Here is a 21,005-nt window from a genome sequence, read left to right as displayed (position 1 = left end):
TAATGAAAGCATCGTCGTGTCGCAGTATTACAATGCAAGATACGTTGGCGGATAATCATTTGTAATCAGAAATCGAGAATACTCGTATCCGCAATAATCATTTCGCTTAATTAAATATTTTTTTAAAAAAAGAGAATATAAAGTGTCGAGCAAATTAAACACGCGCGGGGTTTTTTAATTCGAGTCACGTATTTCGTCACAGTTAGTTGTACTTACCAAGTACCACTGTTCCTTGAAGAGCGGATCCGTGAATAAGTTTTGAAGTGGCACGCCTCTGTTTCTCTGGCGATGGAACAGGGCGGCCTGTCGGGGACGCGGGCCAAAACCGCTAAAGAAAGGTTGATAATCGGCGAACGCGTAGGACGCGGCGCCAAAATCGCGTTTCTTGCGCTTCTTCTCGTGCTGCTGCTGGAACCAGTGCACCTGTAACCAAAAGCATACCGGGATCAACGTATCTTCTTGCGCGACCGTTCTATGATCGACTTCGAGTTACGTCATGACGCTATAAACTTGAATAACTTGGGGGGGGGACCAGCCCGAAACCCATTAGCCGCCGGAATACGTTTTGTTATCTCCCACGTCGTTACACTAAGTTCTAAGTGACATTACATGCTGATGTAAACCGGCTGCGGTCGCAAATTTTCCCCCTCGAAGTGTCCGGATTATTTCGTCGGTATCATCAGTCGCTTTTTTTGCCGGACGCAATGTGGGCTAGGTTGGTTAATGATACGACAAACAAGTTACGTAGGGAATTTTAATGCCACCGAGTCAAAAATTATTAATTAAACAGGATTCCAAAATTTTAATTTTACGATAAATTTTATACGCGACGAGTATCATAATATATTTCACGATTTTTATATTATTTTAAAAAGTTATTTTGCCGGCGAAAGATATAATTAGAAGATAGAAAAAGTTTAATTAAGCGAAAAAGATGAAATAAAAATTTTTATCCTTTCGAAATATCATAAAGTCATACGTAACACCGTCGCTGTTTATCATCCCGTTGATTGGGTAAACAAGCGCATATATGCTGTGACACTGCGACGTGGAAAATTCACAATGGGCAGGTTGACTCAATCGAGGGTCATAAATCGAACAATCACTGAAAAACGCCTCGGGGAACGAGCTTTAATTCTAGCACGCGCCGCATTCCTCCCGTTTCATTCATATCATCGTGCTGAATCTAGACACGCAATGCGATTCAACGCTCGGTGCCACCGACAAATTCACGACCCCTCACACAATTTTGGCGGGGCTCCAAATACGTCGAAATCAACCGAGTTAGTTTCACGATCTTATTGAAGGCGCGCGCCGATGCGGAAATTTCTAAATTTCCAAACTAACACAACGAGCGTTGAGATAAGAATTTGGTACATGTGCCGCGTTAAATCGATTATTGAACAAGCTAAAAGTCTCTTAAAATCAAACGGTTATGATAATCGCGCAATGGAATGGTGGCAGATGTTACTGCATTCTCTCATGAATTATAAACAATTGTAGGTATAAATTAAAATATCAAATATTAAAGTAAAAAAGCACTAATTCAAAAGAAAGTTAATACGCGGAAAAATTTGAATTTTTATATTTAATGCATCTAATAATTAATATCAATTAATAAGAAAAAAAAAGGGAGGTAAAATTGAGAATGTATAATACATCTACGTCAGTATAAGGTCTTTTAAATGCACATAATGAAAAGGTTAATGAAAAGAATAAAGTATCAACGATTCGTTCTCTCTCATAAATAAATAGGTGAATTTTATTCGTATCGATACGAGCGACGTGACATTTTCCCAACTCGAGCACGTACAAAATAAAACGTCGCTCATTTATTTTTTAACGAACAATTAAGCGGTTAACTAAGCGTGCTGCACAATTAATAAGCAGCCAGTCACGATCGTTGGGAGAACGAGAGAGATTTCCCGGTCACGTATCCGTGGCTTTGCCCGCCATAAATCCCCGCGATCTCCGAGCGCGAAGCGTTTGGAAAAAAATGTATCTCGCGCGGAAATTACCCCCCCCCCCCTCCCGCACGTTCGGCCCCGTGCAAATGGCATTTTCCTCGCGATAACGCGTACCCCCGCGAGCGCAGCTCATAATTAATGCTATATCGCGCGGTTCCCCGCGATGCATGCGAGCACCACCCTTTGTTTCTCCCTTTTATCGCTTTCCTCTCCCTCCCCTTTCGGCGCGATATATATTTTTCCGACCACCTCGCTTACTTTTCCACTCCGTAATTTTCACCCGCGCGAAGGAGCTTATCGAGACGAGGACAATGGCGGAAAACGCGGCGACGACAATATTGTCTCTCGAAACAGTGAGATATTTTGCCACGTCCTCGTGAGAGAAGGGACGACGAGGCTTCACCGAGAGTGCACTTAAAGCGACCACCAGGTATTTCCCGCGCGAGTACTAAAGTGATATTATAGTGAAAAATTCGGAAAAACTCTACAGGTACAAGGATAGAATTTCATAAACTATTTACGGGTACGACGGATCTAAGATTTACCGCCTGCGAGCGCGCATCGCGTTATTAGGGATAACAATTTGGATTGAGAGAAGTACGCGCAATATGTAATTAATAAGTTAAACGTTAAATATACTTTTCTGCCACTTTTCACTTCGCGAAGTTATCACACCAATTTTTGGTCCTTATTTAGAATTTTCTTTTTTTTTTTTTTAACGATTAAAGTTTAGCACAACGTTGACTTTAGAATAGAACAAAAACAAAAAGCTCTGATCAATAAAAAAAAAACAAGACATTTTGCGATCCTTTGTGAGGTGTATGACTGCTATTGAATATTCTATCACAGTGGCAGAATGTTTAGTTATAGAAAACTGCATGTAAACGGGAAAATGATTTTTTTGAAGGCACAAAAGGTGCACGCGTAAAAAAAAGAAAAAACATTTTTATGCTGGGGTTATTTACGTCACGCATGTTATATGCAGCTTGTTTTTAAAACATCTTATTACGAAATTTATGCTTTTTATCACTATTACTGAATTTTCTCAAATTTCTTTCAATATTCTTTTCTCTCTCAATCCGAATGGAAAAAAAAACGCACCTGTCGCGAATTGACGAGTTTGAATTCTATTGAATATTCTTTCATATCGAATAAACGTTAAGTTCGCTTACTAGAACACGTTATTTCATGCAATCGCTAACGCGTCTTTAACAAAATCGACCAATTAAGCTAATTATCGAAACGCCGTTTTTGCGCTAACCGATCGTAAAGTGAGTTCAAGTATTGCCGTAATTTAATAGCGCTTATAGTAACCAATTACTTGTCCAAAATAATTGTTACAATTCCGGATATCGAGCACGTTAAAGCGTAGCCTGTCCGATAGTTAGTTTGCCCATAGTTAATTTTCGCGTACACTTTTATCAACGCAAAATGCGCATTCTTAATTATAATCATCTTACTCTAATTACGTATGGTTTTTCTTTTTACGACTGCGTACTTCGTTTCTTTGCTTTATCACGGGTAAATTTTACGTTAATTGTAATTCTTTTCTGGTGGGAACAAAGTCCTTAATGCGATAACTGAAATTGATTAAATTTTTCCTTCCGCACCGCAGACGTGGAAGTAAATTTATTACGACTCTCGCAAATATTGCGTCTTACTCTTTGAGCGTAAAGCAAGTCTCGCTCCCGCGTGCGTCTCTTAACGAATGCCTCTTAATTAGCAAAATACAAAGATACCGCCGACTTACCCGCGGTTCATCCCTGAGCGCCTTGTGATGCGGTTCGCTCGCGGTGAGGGATCTCTTGTGCAGTCGCTTGTGAGAGAACAGGTAATAATTCTTCAGGGCACCGATCTGAAAACGAGAAATGAAGCGTATTATTCTTCTGAATCAAGTGCGACTCGAGAGAGCCGACACCCGAGCTTCTCGCGCAGACGTAAACACGAAGAGGCAAGAGGGTGCCGCTCGCAAATTTCCCTCTTGCGACTTCTCAATGGCATTTCGATGGTCTACGCGACGCGATATCGTTTCGACTCGCAAGTTCGGCAGTAACTTTCCGAAGTGTCGTTCCTGAATTATATGCCGGAACTTGCTAAATCTCGTCTACATTCATCGCGGTGTTTTCTGCAGACGATAAATGTTTCCCCGATGCTTTCACAATGGATGTAATCGTCGCGAATAGACATAAGGGATCATTAAACCTTTTTTTTTTTTCTTTTTTTTCTTTTTCCTTTAATCAAGTAATACGAAATAATACTTAACGTAAAATAATATATATTTTAATTGAATTGATGCACGTTCTGAGGCGTATCATTGAAAAGTCGCACAGTTTTCAGATAATATCGCATTTATTAATACAATTATTCGTTATGATTTCGATATCGTGTTTTATTAACGTTAATAACATTAAGGATTGGATAACAACTCTCTTTCGTTATACCAATAATGATAAAATTATCAGTAACAAGAGAGTGACGTCGATAACTGATTTTTCAAATATTGTTTATCGATAAACGTGAGCGTCAAAGGCTTTGTTTTTGGATTCAGCAAGCAGAGATTACCGATTCGAAAATTAACATTAACGAACGACATGCACGACGGCGCTTACAGCATTGGGCTCTCATTTTAGAAGTTTAACGCGATCCATTAGAGATAATTGGCAGCTTATTGAACGCCAGACGGTTGTAATTATATCTATAGCGCAACACTACGCGACGGTGTAGACCGGCGAGATTTTAGTTCGGCCGGTGGAAGTGATTGTCAATAATTCTAAACTGAGCTACGCTCCAATGACGTTATTTGTATCAAAGATATTATAATTAATAATTGCTTTCAATTGGTAATTTGCTATCCGGACATCGCAAACTGTAATTGTATCATCAAATCAGGTACAAATATTTATTCAAAATATAACAAGAAAATCATGTTGTCTTAAAGCGAATAGATTAAAGCTGATTGTTGTACGTGCAACATTGTCTTTTTAATTTCGCGTTATATTATCGTTTCATATTAAATTAAATTTACGCCGCGCGCGATATTTTGCCCCAAACAACGGCGTGTCTCTATGATTTACAAGCATAGTCTCCGCATTACTCCGATATGATCCGACACTTCGGGAGGAAGTCATAAGAACCCACGCTCTCGAAACGGCGCAACTTTCGCTCGACGGAGTTTTCCGGAACTTGGCCGGAACCGGGAATCAACCAAAACTGCATCGCGCCGCGAAGTAGAATCACTTCCCGAAGCTGTTTTTGCGCCGTCGATGCTTTACACGTGTCGCCTACTTGAAATTCTTTCGCGGCGTCTTTCTTCCGGAGCCGCGGCTCGAAAATTGAAGAGCAATTCGCAAGGAACTCGGGCGCAATTCGGGAAAAAGAGAGAGAGAGAGAGAGAAAGAGAGGAGCGCGCGCTTTATTTTACCATCAGGCTTTACCCGAAATTTTCGCGGTAAACTCGAGACAGCTACTTCGACGTTCTTCGGACTTCTCAAGGATCTAAGTAATCCAAGACCGGCAAAGTGCATCACTTGCTCCTCTCAATCTCGAGTTATCTTTGGTGTGAAAGAGGATTACTTGCCCCACTTCTTTCACTTTAACCATTTTTATCTCTTCAGGAACAACAATGTATATCGTGCGATTTTATTTGAAAAACTGTGGGCTTGCTCTTATCCCCGTAATGAAACGATACTTCAGAGGTTTTTACAATTTTTTTCCGGTTTCTTTTCATTCGATACCTTTTCTACAACGTTACGTTTTATATCAACTTTTAATTATTACCCAATCGATAAATAAAAAATTAATTATTCTCGGTACATATTAAAAGTCCAAAAAGATCTCGTTTATTTTATTTAAAGCGCAGTTTGCATAAAATTCATTTTTGTTTGTCTGCGTTTTGAAACCGTAAATTCTTTAACACTTTTGCGCGCCTAGAATCGAGGTTGAACGCGGAAAAGTTTTGACTTTGCGTGGATTCGTGGTAGGTATGTAGCGGTAAAGGAGCGAGACGCGGAAGGAAATGCAAGACTATCGCTATCTATCGAAAATATTCCGCGGACGTGATGGAGCATGCCTTGCCAGTTTCACTAGCGGGTGTTATAACTCGGCCGGCGACGACGCCGGAAGGCCCCGCTCGCATATTTCCGTATTCCGCCGGCAATTTTACGTTCAACTTGTGCACGGCACGCTCGTTGGCTCCGCAACGCAAATTTCACAAGGGCGGGTCAAGGGCTCGCTTGAGGGCTTCTTCCTTCGAAAATGCGGCCGAACGGCGCACGCCAAAATTCTCGCTCGACCGTGCGGAATTTTGATAATACTTCCGATTATTTCGCGTCTATAGAAAGAAAAGATGTCGACGATAACTTTTCGAGAGCGACGCGTCTTAAAGCGAGCGCTCTGCAGGCGACAATCGATAGCGTGCATTATAATTATTATTTTAATTTCAAATAATCGTAAATAATCGTTTGTTAAGCTGACGAAAAAAAATTAGGGGTTTAGGGTGATGTCTTTTTTTTTTTTGTAAGCTTTCGACGTTTCGAATTCTCTGAAACATGCAGACTTCCTCTCATAGATATTATTAACGATCGAGTTTCTTTATGAAGGTGATGACATAAACGCGAGGTCACGTCGTTGCTACTAAAAATGACGAAGTACCCAACTTTGACGCGATCTATACCGTCGTGGAGACTCCGAGACTCTCTACAGAAGGGAGTTTTCCCGTGCGTTTGTTACCGGTCGCATGAGTGATAGTTCTCCTTCGACCTGCTTTTCTAGCTCTATGTCATCCGCACCATTAACGCCTTACTTCCAGCTTCCAGCTGGAAGGCGGTGCAATAAAGTGAGGAAGACATTGGCGAATTGAACTTATTCGTTTCCGGCGCGATTAGAAACTGCGCGAATTTTAAGATCGTCGGCACTTAGCATTTTATTGTAAATTAATTAAGGTGACGTCCAAAAATGAGAACTCAACCCAAATAATTAAACCCCTCTGTTAAAAAAATATAAAAAGAATATTACACGAATTAATTAGCATAATGAAAAAGAAATAAACGAGATAAAACTTTCCAAAAATAATTAAAAAAAAAAAGTTCAAATCTTTACATAATTTCTGGTAGGATCGAAAGCGAGATTAAAATAAATCTTGTTGTCGTTGAGAGATAGAGTTTCTCCGAGGATGACCAACGTTTTCCTTCCCTTCGTTGCGGAACCGTGCGTCATTCGCGGCGTTAGCCAAATCCTCGATCCACGTCGACCTTGGCGATCTTCTTAAAATCCCTTAAATCCATTCGGTAGCTTTTCCGGAAGCGATAGTGCCGTCGCGTTCTCGCGCGCGTTCTCCGACGCGCCGCCGGTAATCCCGATGGGAGATACTCGTCGCGGCAGCTGCGCGCGGGCGAAATAAAAAGACGAGAAAACGGATGGGGAAACGGGTGGCGATGCTGATACAGGAAAACGGAGGTGGGAACCAGTACAGAGCGTAGCACACAATGCAGCGCAATTTATTAATACTCTGGGACTCGTAGCGCCCTTAGGAGCAAACGGTGAAATAGATATGCCAGCCGAGGCGGGCGAGCGAGCGAGTAGGACCCGTTATAAGCCTGAACGGAAATGTCACGGCAAAACGTCCGGTACAGAACGGCGCAATCTGCGAGAAAATTGCGGTATAACCGAGCGCGGCGAGATGTCAATTGTACCGTAAAACAAAATGTTGTTCATTTATTTGACATGCACTTCGCCTGAACGGAATTCTAATTTAAAAGTTAGTCGCAAAGATAGCCCCCGGGTAGACTAGCGGGTAGCGAGTAATACCTGTCGAAGAAAAGCCGACGCTGATAATCAAGTTTTAATCAAGTCAAAATCGATCGTGAGTTATATATGAAAATTACATTTTTTTTTTTTTTTTTCCTTTTTTTTCTTCGAATTTAATTAAGCTCAGATCCCGACAGGATTACGGATTTAAAACTGCTCCGTCGAGGTAGGTCTTGCTGGCTTAAAATAAAAAAAAAGTAAGAAAATTTAAGAAAAAGTCGCGCATGTCAAAGGGACGTCTGTTATTAAAGATTAATATGGTGGAAGGTGAATACGTCGTAACAAAATCCCTTTGCCTTCGTGAGCACTCGTACGTTCGTAGGGGGGGGAGGGCGAGGGGGGCTTTTAGAGGTTGACCCACGTCGTTTTCAACGTGGACTAACTTCTATAAGGATTTCGCGGAACGTGTATGGCCAAAGAAATCTGATGGCGGACGATAACTACGGCGAACTTAATTGTAACATCAAGACGATTTCTTTCAAGGAACTGAACGCGCTTTGATGGCGTACTTAAATCCACTTTATTTATCGAGCCCGAGCTCCCGCGGGAGATTCAGTACGTCACGGCGCGGAGTCATAAGATCTAAAGAAAAGATAGAGCGAGCGATTCATCATCCCGTGTCTGCAACAAGCTCTCGCGTTAAGGCGCGTGCACACTATCGCGAAATTGTTACCTCACTTCGCTCCGAATCGTAAAAGTGATCACCTAAATTACCGCAATCCACAAGCAGATTTTCGTCTTTTAATTAATTTTATTAATTTCAATTAATCTTTATCTAATCTCAATCATTTCTTTCTCCTTTTTTTTCGCGAGCACGGTGCTAGACAAAGTAAACGAAATAATTAAAATTAATCAAAATTATAAAAAGAATTTATTAACGAATATCGTGAATTAATCAGCCGATCTCATTGATATGAAAACCACGCGGGTCTCCAAACAATTACCTTTAAACTAGATCAAATATCGGGGCTAAATTCTTCATCGATTGTTATAGAATTCTCTTTGCGATCGTTTGACCAATGGCTAGCCAAATAGTAACATTTGGTCAGCGCTCGAAGAGAGAGGAGATAAAGGTAATTCCGAAATACGCTCGCGTTAGAGGATCGAGCCCGAATGTGTACGCTCTTTGCAGTCAAGAGAACACGTTCGTGCAGCAGCGTAAACTTACCCCTCGACGAACTGCGTGGTTCGCAGTGCTCCTTTAGACACGACCACGCGCGGGCGTATTTCCGCCACACTTCCGATTCGTTTCACGGTGGTAAACTGCACCCGCGGACGTGTATATTGCAGCCGGGGGTATAGAACGGCGGTCGGGGGTACAAGCGCTCCGAACAGCGCTAGATAAGCGCGGGTGGAGGGCTAGGATAGTTCGAGAGGGTTACTAAATCAAACCGCTGAAGAATGTCTTACGATGACCTTCGGGGTTATCGCCGTGGCTATACCTATACGCGACATGGTCTTGTAGGTTGTCATCGCGCGCGGTCGAGTTGAGATTTAACGTAGAGAAAAGGGGTCGAGGAGGACGATAGATAGGATGGAGGACGAGTTGAAAAACTCAATTTCTAAGTTCCACACATTTTATTTTATTAAAAAATTTTTTTTTTTTTTTTTAACCCTGAAATTTGTTCTCCACATTAAGTCAGGAGTTAAAGCATATCCAGAAACTCTTCGATTGATAACCGAGAAATAAAGTACAACTGTAATAATAATTCTCTTTATCTTTGTTCGTATATGAATAAAACTTGCGTATTCTGACTTTGACGGTAAGATCGACAGTAATCTATCGCGGCGTCTTTACGCGATGCGATACACGGGCAAAGTTCGCGTGCACGCGTGCACGTGCGAGGAGGAAGATAGGAGTAGGTGGGAATCGCTGGCACGGCGAGGATGGAATATCGCGCAAATTGTATCGCAGTATTCGCGGCGCATGTGGTAGTCCGCTCACTCACGTCGTCCGTCCGCGTGTCCGTCTGCCGCAAAATCCTCGATCGCGAACCGGCTCTCGTTACGTAATGCCGACCACGTATCGCCAATACCGCGTTGCCACGATCTCCTATTCAACCCCATCACCGCGGGGGCCCGGTGTGCGTTAACGTTATTGTAAATGCGAAGCGCCGTGAATATAATCATCGTGAATTCGACGATGATACGCTTACATATAAATATGATGACATTAAAATAGCGCGGAAATATCGGGATTTAACGCGTCACATTCCTAAATAATACCGAAAGCGTACAAAAGCGTTTCTATTCAATTTCGCACCTTTCACGTACTATGATATTTATAAATTTGATTTAGACTGCCGGAGTAGAGAACGAAAACTTTTGCTACTTGATAAAAATTTTTTTTAATATTAATTTTAAATATGTTAATGCTTGGTAAAATAATAAAATATGTACATAAAAAAATGAATGAAACATATATACAATATATGTAATAGCTAAGGCACTTAAAAAAAAAAAAAAAAAAAAAAAATGGGGAAATCTACACATCGCAGGCATTGATGTTTCGCTGCAATGCTGATTGATTGCCAATCCTGTATAAATCGTAAACGCAAATTCGACTCTGTGATCAGTCCAATATTGACAGCTTGACATCCAACGGCAAAGAAACATCAAAAAATCATTCGCCGAGGAAAATAAACGGGTAAAATAGAAAAGATAAACGAGAAACATAAAGCGCGGCATGAAATGGATGAAACCAGATAATGCCGTGTGTCTAAAAATACGGGCAGTTTTTGTATAAAAAAAAAAAAAAAAAAAAACCGAATACAGGCATAGGCTTTTGTGTAATTTTGCGATTTTTTTATGCACGCGCGTTTCAATATGAAGGTTTATGACACATGGAATTACAGAGTTACAAGATCCCGTTCCTGTCAAATATTTTTAGTATCTAGCGCGAACGTGGTTTCGACGAACTATAGAAGGATCAACCATAAAATAATACATATGTCTGGCATCGGTCGGCAAAGTGTAGCCGTTGGAAAAAACAAATATCGCTTACCACGTGTGAGAAACAATACCCTCGAAACATTCCTCCGCTTCTCCAACCCTTTGTACCGTCGGTTTTCATACGTCCGCTCTCGCGGTTTATTTATCAGTGTAATCACCATGCGTGTTGCGCGTAAAGCAAATCGCGAAACCAGAATGCTCTCGATAGACCGCAAAAAAAAAAATTTTAGTTCCGTAAGAAAGGCTCGAACGTTATTCGTTCAGAATTGAAAGAATTATCGAAAAGCCGCGCGTTAAATTACTAACTAGGAGACTGTCGCGTTAAATTATTAACTAGGAGACTGTCGAAATTTCCAGCGATAGTGCAGCTTCGACTTTTCGCGAATAGAGCATTTTGTCAAGACGTTAAACACGTTATTATGCGCGTAAAATCTTTATGCGGAGTTCTATTTGAATTCACCGGCGTGAGAATAACGGGGAAATTATTACGGCGATCATGTTAAATTTTAGCTCGGCGCAAAGCGCGTTGAAGGGAAAAGACGCAATATCATTGTCGTTAGAATAACGTCGACGACATCGGCCGCTTATCCCGTTCCGTTTTCCCATGGCGCTTTTCGCCGCAAAGGCGAAAACGATCGTCCAGAATTATCCGACGGCGCGGCGACCCGGAAAACGCATCGCGTGAAAACGCTGACGTTAAAGAAATAATATCAGAAGCGTGAATCACGATAAGAGATCTAGCGAGGCAATCGACTGTCTTTCGAACGTCGATGAATAATGCGAGAACGAAGCGGCGCGAGAAATATTTGCGGGAGCGATCCACTCGGGGGCAAAAATCGTCTCGATCGATTTATAATTTCTTCACAAGCAAGGGAACCTCTTTTCGGCTCGACTTTGAACTCTCAACCGTCGCGTAATTTATTATTAATCGCAAATTTATCAAAAAGGGGGTGACATAAAAAATTAAACCGCTGGTTAAGTGGACACTTTCCCCGACGAACATAATTAAGACCGAAGCGACTAATCGTTATCGGCGACTGCTCGAGTTTCGTAAAACCGTGTCGCGGGTTCCGGGCAAATCGGGAATGCCGTCGAACATCCAAATAGATAGACCGTATTTCTCCAATTTCTCTTTGTGCGCTGATTGTACCCAATTTTCGACGCATTAGTCTCGATTGGCATCGTCATTTCTGGCGAACGGCGATGTAACATAATTAAATCGATCACAGGCGCTTTCTCTGTTTATAATTGAACGTAGGCGTTGTATTATTGACATTGCGCAATTAATTGGCCAATAATGGTTACGCCAGCGGCGCCGTCGTACCGCTCCGGCCTACCTTCTCGGTATTGACGGCCGCGGTACAATACCACGAGCGTTGAAAATTTCACGCCGCGCGCGGACGTTGCCCGGCGCACGCATGGGACCGGCCCGGTAATGGGTTAATGCATTTTTACCGAGACTCGCTAAAGGAATGACATTATAGCGCATCGTTACGCGTAAAAAATTAAATTCCCCGGCCCGTGGAAATACCATTGCGAGTCAGAAATAGCGCCTTCGCATTAACAGGACCGCTGGCAGCGCAGGGAAATGTAACGCGGTCGTAAAAAGGGCTACTTTCCTGTCGCATTTAGACTACGTTGGAGGGCTTGATGACGTTAGTTAGTAAATCTGCACTCGTAAAAACGTTACAGAGCCGTCTCGTCGTTAGAAAAAAAAAAAAAAAAAAAAAAAAGAAAGAAAAAAACCGTCCACGTGTTATCTGTAGCTTTGCATTTTAATGGTATTTTTACAATTCCGATAGCGATGATACAAGTGAAATGTAAGTACGGACCGGATTGGAATAATGTCGACGTTCGTCTATGTTACATTTCTTTGCATTACTTTACATAATCAAGGTATAACGCTGGTCTTTCTGGTATCAAACTTAGAATAACTGTGGTATATTGACGTGGCGGTGCATCGCAGAGGATCGAGTTAATGGACGCTATTTTCGTTGCATGTTTAAATTAGGTTGCGGCGAGTCAGAAATTCCAAACAAGAAAGACGACACAATTAAGAAATACCTGTGAAACCGACGCGGTAAATTGTCTCGTTAATACTGACTGTTTGCAGTTGAAGTAGTCTATTTTATTCCGTAACGCGCGCTGAAATAAAAATTATCTCGATGATTGTACGTGAAATTGGAAATAACACGCTGATTTTTTTTCCCCGCGACTAGTTTAAGTATTAGGACCTTATTTTTATCGCGAAAACAGCATTTCATTATTATTAATGCCATGCAAAATAATATAAAAATTGAATACAAAATCGAATAAAAAATACGAGATTACATATAAATTTTGAGACCAACCAATTGGTTGTATTTTTATTAAAAAAGACAAAAAGGTACAGAAAAGTAAACATTTTTTTTCAAACGTTCTTAAAACCATATCAGCGAAAGAATCGGAGAAATAAAGGGATACGGAATAAGGCGATGGGGCGCCAATCGCGCTTGTCGGAGCGAGCAAAAGCGGTAACGCGCGGTAAATGGGAAAACTCGTAACGTAACGGGCTGGTAAACGGGAAAATCGAAGCGTGAACGGCGCGCAATAAATAAGGAAATCCAAAATACCGACGAACCGTGTTCCGAAAAACGGAATGACGTCTGCCGTGCGCCCTCGTTCGTCGGCAAATAAGCCGATTCTCATTCCGGATCGACGGAACACAAAGCGCGCGGCGGAGGAGGAAGGATCGGATAAGCGTTCCGTTTCTGGCAGAGTGGGAGCGTTTAACGGTGCGACGGAGATGAGACCGGGCGCCCCTCGTCTTTCGAGACGTGGGCGAGACGCGAACGGGGTGCACGGCAAAGAGACAGAAGAAGAGAAGGAAATTGCGGTTCAGGAATTCGAGCGTCTGATGCGCGAGATTCCGCGTTACTTTCGGTAATGCTCAGCTGTTTCGCGCCGTTGTACTCGACGTTGGCGGAATCGACGGGATCGGAGGATGGCACCCGGCGCGGCCCTCAATAGGAGTGATACTCCACCGGTTTTCTTTCGCGGAGAATCTATTGTCGGAGGTGACGCTGCACGCAGCAACCCTCGTCGCACTTTCACACGGCGCGTCGGCTCGTTGTGTCTAGATCGTTAACGTGCGGCGTATATATTTTCTATTCGATAAATTAATATATGTTAATATCGTATAAATTATTTTCACATAAGTAGTCCTAACAAAGTCGTACGTGTTTAGGAATTCGTAGATTCGCGAGCTTAGGAACCGCACCCATATGTGTATTATATTTTTTTTAATACATTTCTTTTTTGTCTCGTTTGATAAAGGCGTGGATAATATTTTTCATGAATAATTCCTATTATTTTTCGCTTCGTTATTTTTTCGTTTCGAATATGCTATTCATTTTTTTCCTTTTCTCTTCTGTCTCTTTAAATAATTTTTTCCCCGCTTTTTACCTCGCGCTAAATCGTCGAGATACGAACGCAATCGTAATGGACGGTGTTGCAAATAAGCAGAGAAGGGTGCGCATTATGTTGATATTGGGAAATGTCTCCCGAGTATCTTCCGATTCTTTTACAATTATTCCGTCATGACAATGACGACAATGTTCTCTTAACGATCCATATTTCTTGCCGCGCGAATTGTCTTTCCTTTTGTTGCGCGAGGAACTAAAAACCACGGGGGACGGCGACTAATGACTGGAAAAACATGCCTCGTGATCTTCATCGTGCATCTCGCTCGGTCGTATTCCTTTCATTTTGATTATTTATTATTATTATCATTTTCATATGCTGAATATAATAGCCTGTTACCAAAAGACATGGCCGACATTTCCCGAGTTCGTGTAAAAAAAAAATTACAATTTTAAAAATATAAGAAATTTTTAATGCACAACCGCTTAGTTTTTGTTCTTTTTTTATTTATTCGATTTATAATTTTAAACATAAAAATCGACGATTTAAATATAAAATACATCTCATTAATCGTATTAATAATTAATTATATGAGAAACAAACTGTCCTACATTTTAATCCAATTAAAATAAAACAAACTTTAATTAAAATAAAGCGTTACATAAAAAAAATAAGTGTCTTAGCTTCTTAATAGCGCGGCGAATTATTTTCGTAAGTTTAATAAAAATAATTCTCGGGTCCCTAAAAAGTAATAGACGTCAAAAGAAAAATGTCGATAGCACCGAAATTAGAGATGTCGAAGGCTCGGCTGAGCGTACGTCCGAAATATCATTTTGCCGTATGTCGCGGCGATCGGAAAATCCCCCGATGGGGAGCCTTATTGCATCGGGAAAAATTGAGGGACGCGGATTCACCTTCGACAAAGAACGCGGGCGCGAAGCTGCATCGCGACGCGGAAGGGTGAAAACGGTGCGAGGCTCTAGTCGCAAAAGCGACAGACAATTTCCTCGGAGAAGCCGCCGGGATGACGAGGCGGTGCTCGCGGCACGTGTCGCCGCCAGAATACGAATCGAAAATCGATGTTCGCCCGGGGAAAAAGGAAAACAAGAAATCGAAGTGGATTTTAAATATAAATACACTTCGATACGGACGAACAAGTCTGGCGTCGCCACCAAGAATTTCGCCGCTCGAGAAAATACACGGAGTGATGTTTCGTTACATACCGTGTCTCATTTTTGTAATGCACGCTTGAATATCTGACGAGGGCAAAAATTGAATTATTTTTATTTTTTTCTTCTTCTTAATAAATAAAGTAAGCTCGACAGAAGTGATTCGCGATTGAACCGAAGTGATTAAATTTACAAATCTCAATCAATTGACAGTAGCTCATTTATTATTTTCACGCGAGGTAAATCTAAGCTGACGTCCGTCGCGATACATATTCAATCGCATTAAAAATCGCTTTAGAAAAACAATTTGTCATCTCTCCTTTAATTTCTTAAAGCTAGACACGGGGGAGGGCCGCGGTGAACTTGAATTGAATCTCGAAACCGCCGTGAAACAATAAAATATTATCTTTTACGAAAGTAAATCTTGAAGTTTACTATCAAAACGTTCAGCGTTGAAAATTAAAATCAATAAGGGGGGGAGGGGGAGAGCGGGAGGGGAGGGGCGGAGTTTCAATTAAACTTTCGCCGGGGAAAAGATCGCACGGCCGCAACTTCGAGCTGTTTTCTTAAAAAGTAAAAATTCCGCAAACTTGATGTCACGGTTACAATCCCGAGCAAACGTACGATCGCTATCCGAATTCTTTCTCTCGCTATGTACTTGACGTCCGTATTTGATTTCGCCCGGCTTACACTGAGCAGTTTCGTTCTCTCTAGGAAAATCATATATCGGATACTTTGCTGCCCATATTCGCGGCAAATCGAGCGCGAGTGAACAATTTTCCCGGGGCATACGGAACAACGAGCCGTAAAACAATGTCAGCCAATAGGAGCATAGAAAATCGCGACAAGTCGAACTCGAACTCAAACGTATACGATTTTCACCCCGCGAAATCGTGTTCCAAATATATAAATGTTACAAGACGTAAAATGCGAGACGCGCGTCTTTAACGTAATTAAATGCATCGAGTGTATTTAATAAAATATCACGTTACCTCAAAGTCTATTTATTCCAGAGTCTCTTAATCGCGTGACGATCTAAGAAAAGCATTGCTATTGGAAACGAATTATTTCCATTTTTATTTCTTTTTAACAAACGCGTTGCTTTAAGAACAGCCCCGAAAAAATGATTGAAGATTCAGAAATACATTCTCGGATAATCGACCCGAAAGTACGAACTAAAATTAACGCGCGTTTAAAATTACAGTGTCGATCTCGTACTCTGTATCGTAAATACAAGCCGTAAAACCGTACGCCCGCTTCTTTCTCCCGGCGCTTCGGAACAATTACGTTTATTATTATTATCATTATCTCAACAATGTAATCACCGAGTTGATATGTCAGATGAATAAAAGTTGCGGAAGAGCGGGACGCAAGAAATATATAATTCCGTAACAAACTTCTGAAGAGCTAAAGTTACATGAGAGTTTCTTTTCTGTCAAGTACAGTTGCACAACTATCCTTAGTGGATACTAAATGACGTCGTATGACTACAGTTCGAGAATCGTCTCGCTTCCCTCCCCCTCCCCCCGTGTTTTGCGAGAGAAAAACTTTTGTATCTTGATAAATAAAAACGGCTCACCGCTGGTTATCGTCGCGATATTGCCACGCAACGAAAGAATAACGAGCCATTCGAAAACGTAAGAACCGGCTCGCCGTTAACTTCGCGCAGACGTTTGGCCGCCGTATTAATTTATATCGTCGTCAAGTATTCGGAATTGCCGATAACTAAGTTATAACACTTCGCGGCAACGAATGCGAAGCGTGCCGTCTTTAGGACGATCCTTATTTATTCGCGTTAACGTCATCGTTCCGATTGTAGATCGCGGAAAATAAAACTCAGTCGGAGAAATGCGCGAAGCGACAGCTAGATCGTTTTGTCGATTGAACTTTCTTTATTTAAACCTGGTTTTGGAGAAAATAAAAGAGTAGCTAGTCGCGTGGAAAATTAAGAATATTGAATTATTTTTCGTTAACCGGCGCAAAAGGATATCATAAATATAACAAGAATACAATTATATTTATTATTAAAAAAATCTAATTAATGTAATTACGTCTTGCGTTATTTAAAATAGTCATTATGTTGAAACATTGCATGGCATCAAATAATTTGAATATTTCAAAGAGGAAACAGAATTAGCATTAATAATATTTCAGACACGATCGATCTTACGACGGTCAGAGTAGCACTTTAGCTAATCAACCAAAGTATAACGAAAAACCGATTCCACTAGTCTCAACTCCCAATTTGTAGAAAGGAATTTAAATATTTATTTGATAACGTTCAGAAATTCTTTATTACTTCGTTAGTTAAGGACGTTGCTATTACTCGAGCAATTTATTTATGTAATTCGAACTTTTGCGGGAAACCTCGCATTTGACAGATGTAATAATTAATTGGTACACAAAGTAATTAATAATTTTGCTCAATCAGATAATTTGAGTTGGCCGAAGTTAGTTTTCAAGAATCATGTTTCTTCGTTTCTGGTTTGTGGGAAGGAAATGCAGAAATATATATACATACGGAAGTTAAAATTGAATCTAAAGTTAGTTATGTAGAGGAAGCCAGGCAATTAAAATTAAAAAAAAAAAATATTTAAAAAACAACAATTAAGCAAGCATGTCGACTTCTATCGTTTGAGTCTGCTTCTCCTCCGTCAGAACTTGAAGATTCGCGGTTTCGCGGTTAAAAGTATGGGTTCGTCAAGCCCGCACTGACCAACTCGAATTCACATCTGGTTGACAGAGAAGAACTCGGTGTTCAGGGATTCACGACTAACCGCGGGGCCGGACTCTACACGACTCATTTGACGTAGATCGATCGACAGAAATTTACCGAGGTTTACCGGCAGCTGACGCACTCGCTATTCCAATCGGAATGGAAATGAGATCGGGGAAGGTATATTTTGCACGAGAAATAGACAAAAATATGAAAAATTAAGATAAACCGACATAATTTAACAATCGAGAGAAACAACTAAAAATTTCTAAATCACAACTGACCAATATAAATATAAATAATTAAATATTTAAAATTAATAAAACTAAAGAAAGAGATAATGCACAGACGTATATCTCAATTGGACAGAAATATGTAAGAATATATGTATACACATAATTAAATTTATACTTTGAAAGAGGTAAAAAAAAAAAAAATATTATAATAAATTTTTAATCGGTCACTGTTATTAAAATAATAATATAATATAAAATTGTAATTTAAAACTTTTAAAAAAAATTTAGCTATATATTTATTAATACATTTATTCGCAATTAAACTAGATACATGCAAAATCATTTTGATCTAAATACACACCTCGGGCTGAAATAAATATACCGAGTATACCGTATTAGCGTACATCAGGGCAGTGAAACAATCTCTGATACAATTATATTTAATCCAACCAGATGTGTCTCGCGAAATATAATTACTTCTGCGTATGTGCCTTTAATGCGTTTTGCAAATGGAGCCCCATAAAAGTTATATCACACACAAACTAGGCTTTATTAGCCGTATATTCAATATCGCGCTTTTCCATTGCCGGAGGTATGCATGGCATTAATAACTTTTCAAGATTACATTAAATAACTCAATAATAACGTTACTTTCTGTTCTGTATACGCTCAGCGCGAGCTCCGCGGCGCACGTACGTACATATGAACTTCAAATTCAGAGATTCAAGTTCATTATGCACCTCTCGAGATAAGATCGTAATTATACAATACTTTTACGGTAATTAATTACTCGCAAGGTGTACGATATTGCTGGGGGGGGAAAGAAAGTAACTGAAGTTATCCCGCACGCGATCGTTTCCACGGACAAGTGAGCGGACATGTTCTTTATTTTTTTCCCCCTTTTTTTTTTAATGCGTACGAATGTCCTATTTGCACAATGTCAACATAATCTCATGCGCAGCTGCTTTACTTACGTTTACTCCTGAATATTTTAACCATCCTCGTGTAATAAATGTTACGTTCGAGAAAAAAAATTTTTTCTCCTCGCTCGAAGACTAGAAATGCCGCTCTACGCCTTTACAGACTTCGCTCACAAACTAAAACTGGCCGAATACTAATTTACCGTTCTAAATTTCGACTTATACTGAAACGACGTTAATTGAGGAGCTGAAAGAACTAATTGGTCGAGGTACTTTAACTTGTTAGTCCGTCCATTACATTTCTCAATTCTGTATTGCGCACCGTATATAATTACAGAGCACTCGGACAAGTTCGTCTTAGCCTTTAACACGTTTTCCTTCGTTGCGTTAAAAAAAGAAAAAAAAAAAGAAAAAGAAAAAAATAAAAAAATAAAAATTAGATGCAAAAAAGACACCAGCGGCATAAAACTCTAGACGTAGATCACGGTTTATACGTATTTAAAACTTAATTCTCCACGTGCCCCCGAATTAATTTGCAAGACAAAACTTATAATTTGACGGGCATCGCGTTAGATCATATTGCATTACACTTACGCTACAACTTAATTAGCACGCAAACGAGTAACGTCTCTTTAAAATAAAGCCCGAAGTAATATGCAATGAGTTATATTTTTCATATATTCAAAAGGAGCTGGATATTAACCGTGACACACGTGTGGAACCGCGTATTACGGGCGTAATTTAAAAGTCCAAATGTTCATTATGTATTTGCTATTTTAATTTTAAAACAATGCCCGGGACGCTCGCGGGTTAAAGAAAACACCGGGAACGTTAAAGAACGAGCATTATGCATCACGGGGCAAATTTTTAATTATTCTCATTTCGCAGCGGCCGCTAGTTTGCTTTTAATGTCGCGGTCCCGTTCTAGACGACGGCCGGAATGACACGCGTGCAGTACGTTTGCGCGTTTCAATGTTGCAACGCGCGCGATGATAAACCGTGCCGTTCTGCGTGATACGCTCCATTTGCTTTTAACGAATGGATTCGCTGATGCGTACCTGTGCCAGGTACACCAAGGTTTATCTGTTATACGCGACTATCCCCTCCCTCCCCCCACCTCTTTTTTCTTTCATTTTTTTTATTTTATTGACGCAATGATATCTATCGCGATCAAATAACTATTTTAAAAACAGTTATCTCTGGAAGAGTTGATCCGAATTGGCAGCGGGTTAATTCATTTTCTATATCCTCTTCGGCTTGGTTTAGAAAAGCAGGGATCTCTCTCTCTCTCTCGCTACGATACGGAATTAACAAAAAAGTGGTTTAACCAATTTTATATTACCCGTTAAGACGCGCCCGTTAATTACCGAGTCGCATCATTACTCGGGAGAAACCGATGGAAAATAGTTTAACGCGAACGCGGCTAAAACCTTTCAATTAAGAATAAAAGCAGACGGTATCAAAGATATCGATTTGCACAACGTTGGAAAGTTCAATCCGTTTCCGAGTTCTTCCCGCTTTCCATGCGAGCGTACGCGAAAAATTAATTAATATCTAGAGAGATTGGGAGGGAAGATGGGATGAGAGCATCCAATTATCGAAAATTTAACGTCCGAATCGAAACTATCGGTCGCAAATGCGTTTTAATTAAAGACGACGACCGAGGAATATCGAGGGAAGAAAGGGAAAGTAGAGGGATGAAGGAGGGAAAATAATGAAAAGGTAAAAGATTAGGTGAGGTGACTATTAAACACGCGCATCTTCGACACTTGCTAACTTTCTAATTAGGAACGAGCTTTTTATGAAAGTGTATAATTATTCCGATATTCGACAGAGAA

General features: G+C 40.5%; 1 protein-coding gene across 4 annotated transcripts in view; it reads right to left on the bottom strand.

The window, feature by feature from the left end:
- The window catches only part of Fur2 (furin-like protease 2), a 293,284-nt gene that overhangs the window by 15,876 nt on the left and 256,403 nt on the right, over positions 1 to 21,005 (bottom strand). For all 4 annotated transcript variants that reach the window (XM_070671345.1, XM_070671344.1, XM_070671346.1 and 1 more), the window contains exons 3-4: positions 3,718 to 3,822; positions 217 to 423 (exon numbers count right to left, since the gene is read on the bottom strand). In XM_070671345.1, the coding sequence (XP_070527446.1) occupies positions 217 to 423; positions 3,718 to 3,822 (312 nt within the window). The remainder of the gene's footprint in view (positions 1 to 216; positions 424 to 3,717; positions 3,823 to 21,005) is intronic.

The sequence above is a fragment of the Cardiocondyla obscurior genome, linkage group LG23 (genome assembly GCF_019399895.1).
Source record: "Cardiocondyla obscurior isolate alpha-2009 linkage group LG23, Cobs3.1, whole genome shotgun sequence".
Taxonomy (NCBI): Eukaryota; Metazoa; Arthropoda; class Insecta; order Hymenoptera; family Formicidae; genus Cardiocondyla; species Cardiocondyla obscurior.
Note: the sequence above shows the minus strand (reverse complement) of the source record. Positions and strands in the feature narration are given on the sequence as shown.